General features: G+C 37.2%; 1 protein-coding gene across 1 annotated transcript in view; it reads right to left on the reverse strand.

Annotated features, from left to right (window-relative positions):
* TOR1AIP1 (torsin A interacting protein 1) overlaps window positions 1-2,846 on the reverse strand; it is a 40,408-nt gene that overhangs the window by 25,128 nt on the left and 12,434 nt on the right. The window contains exon 4 of the mRNA XM_011989630.1: window positions 609-650. Within this exon, the coding sequence (XP_011845020.1) occupies window positions 609-650 (42 nt within the window). The remainder of the gene's footprint in view (window positions 1-608; window positions 651-2,846) is intronic.

Raw genomic sequence — 2,846 nt, forward strand, 5'->3', positions numbered from 1 at the left:
ATTATGAGAATTTGGAAAACTGATTATTTTAATACCATAATAGCAAATATTACCTTTGCTTAAAATGAACCCAAATAGACAAAAGATGCTTAAAATGTAAGGCTGTCATCACTCATTCTATCTTTCCTATTATTTCTGCCCAGTTAACAGTTTAGATAAGCATGAATTTTTTTTCATGAAGAAAAATACATTATTTTCTGTTCTCACTTTTTTAAGAGATGGGGTCTCACTATGTTGCCCAGGCTGGAGTGCAGTGGCTATTCACAGGTACAATCCCACTACTGATCAGCACGGGAGTTTTGACCTGGTCCGTTTCTGAACTGAATCGATTCACCCCTCTTTAGGCAACACGGTGGTCCCCCGCTCCCGGGAGGCCACCATATTGATGCCAAACTTAGTGCAGACACCCGGTCGGCATAGCACACTACAGATAGCCCAGAACTCCTGGACTCAAGTGATCCTCCCGCCTCAGCATCCTGAGTAGCTGGGACTATAGGCATGTGCCACAGTCCCCGGCTGTGTTCTCACTTAAGTATCTATCAGAATGGCTTCTAATGTAAAGAAAAAGACTTCAAATATATATTGTATGATATTTAAAAATAAAATACCTTTTTCAGAGAAATTGACCTTCTGTTGGACACTGGTGGCTTCTAGAAGAGAAAAGCATACATCAAATATTAAACATATAACATCAAAAGTTAAAGCTTAGAAATAAACAAAAGCTTAGGAAAAAAAGTTAAAAGCTTAGGAATAAAAAAAGCATCTCATTTAGGAAAATGAACGTAAGGACACATTAAATACATTCTTTTCCTGTTAAATCACTAAGAATTGGCCGGGGGTAGTGGCTCATACCTATAATCCCAGCACTTTGGGAGGCCGAGGTGGGTGGATCACTTGAGGTCAGGAGTCTGAGACCAGCCTGGTCAACATGGTAAAACCCTGTCTCTACTAAAAATACAAAAATCAGCCAGGCGTGGTGGTGCATGCCAGCTACTCGGAAGGCTGAGGCAGGAGAACAGTTTGAACCTGGGAAACAGAGGTTACAGTGAGCCGAGATTGCGCCACTGTACACCAGCCTGGGCGACACAGCAAGACTCTGTCTCAAAACAAACAAAAAAAGGAAATGAAGTGCTTAATTTTCCTTCAGTCACAGGTCTATTTTGACTCTAAAATGTAACCTTTGTATGCAAAAAAACATTAAATTCTACATTGAGAAATATTCTAGTGTGTATAGGTTTACTATATTCTCATTCTCTTATTTGCCAAATCCCCTGTACTCCCTTTAAAAACCAACTACACTAACTGGACTGATGAACCAGTTCTTTAGGGCACTGGTATATCCAAAGAGGAGGAAAGGTAAAGAAAATTCTCCTTCCGGCGGGTCCATGTACATCACTGTTTTCCAGAGCAACAGAGAATCTGAACAAAAATAAATAAGCAAAACACATCAAATAAACTTGGAACATAGTATTTTTACATGGACTATTGTGAAATTAAAAAAAAAAAAAAAGTGAGAAGTACCCAAATGCAGGTATTGCACAATTGGGTTAAAATATCACTGAAGGATCATATGTAGAGAAGTAGCGTGATTTAGACTTCTTCAACAAAACTGAGAATATTTCAGTTTTTAGCTCTACTGATTTTAACCTCAATTTTCTTATTAAAAGGGACAATAGCATTATAGAAAGCAACTGCCAACACATTGTATGGTGAATTTGAAAATATTTCTTTTAAATCCATTTAATTAGATTAGTATAATACTAGTCAAGCTTTGAGTTCCACTGAAAATACTTCCTCTTGTCAGTGGCAAGTGCAAATTAGTATCTGAAATATATTTGCCAGCATTTTTTAATTAAAAAAAAAAAATAACCCAGAGAAAACTGCTGATAACACCATGTTACTCTTAAAGAGCTAGACTCTGGTGTATTAGGTACTATTTTGCTCTAGGTTCCTTAGGAACACTGTCCTTTCTTTTTCTCTTTTTTGAGGGAGAAAAAGGAAAAGTCAAAAAAAAATTTTAATTTAAAATAAGAGATGGGGTTTCACATGATGACCAGGCTGGTCTCAAACTTCTGGCCTCAAGAAATCCTCCCATCTCCTAGCCTATAATCCCAGCACTTTGGTCTCTTAAAGTGCTGGGATTACAGCCATGAGCTACACAGCTGGCCAAAAATTTTTAACTAATATTTCCATTCCACAAAAAGGTATTGTTCTCTTTTTGAAGTTTTATTCTCTAAGTGCATAATTATTATAGTACTTCGTATTTTTGTACAGCAGTTTTACTTTGTTCATTTATGTAACTATTCACATAGCATGCAAATACAAGATGCTTTCTTAATCAATAATCATATTTTTGTTATTATCTTAAAATGCTAAGTCCTTAATATTTGCATGATACTATTTGGTTTTCAAAAAGCCCTTCACGAATGTTATCTGATTCCCATCTCATCATAAGGGAAGATTTTCATAAGTAAGGTTCATAGATATCAAGTGACTTGTCTAAGGGTATAGGACTAATGTAACAATAAAAAAAGCTAGAAGACCACAGGCTCTTTTGACTTCCAGTCTATTACAATTCTATCACCTCATCAGTCTTGTTCATAATAGCACATAATAAGCACTCAATAATTTTTTGTTTGTATTGAGACATGGTCTGGTTCTGTTGTCCAGGCTGAAGTGCAGTGGTGTGATCTTGGCTCACTGCAACCCCTACCTCCTAGGCTCAAGCCATCCTCCCACATCAGCCTCCCAAGTAGCTGTGACTACAGGCACATGTCACCATATCCTGCTAATATTTGTCCTTTTTGTAGAGACAGGGTTTTGTATGCCATGTTGCCCAGCTGGTC

Source organism: Mandrillus leucophaeus, unplaced genomic scaffold (genome assembly GCF_000951045.1).
Source record: "Mandrillus leucophaeus isolate KB7577 unplaced genomic scaffold, Mleu.le_1.0 Scaffold1097, whole genome shotgun sequence".
Classification (NCBI taxonomy): domain Eukaryota; kingdom Metazoa; phylum Chordata; class Mammalia; order Primates; family Cercopithecidae; genus Mandrillus; species Mandrillus leucophaeus.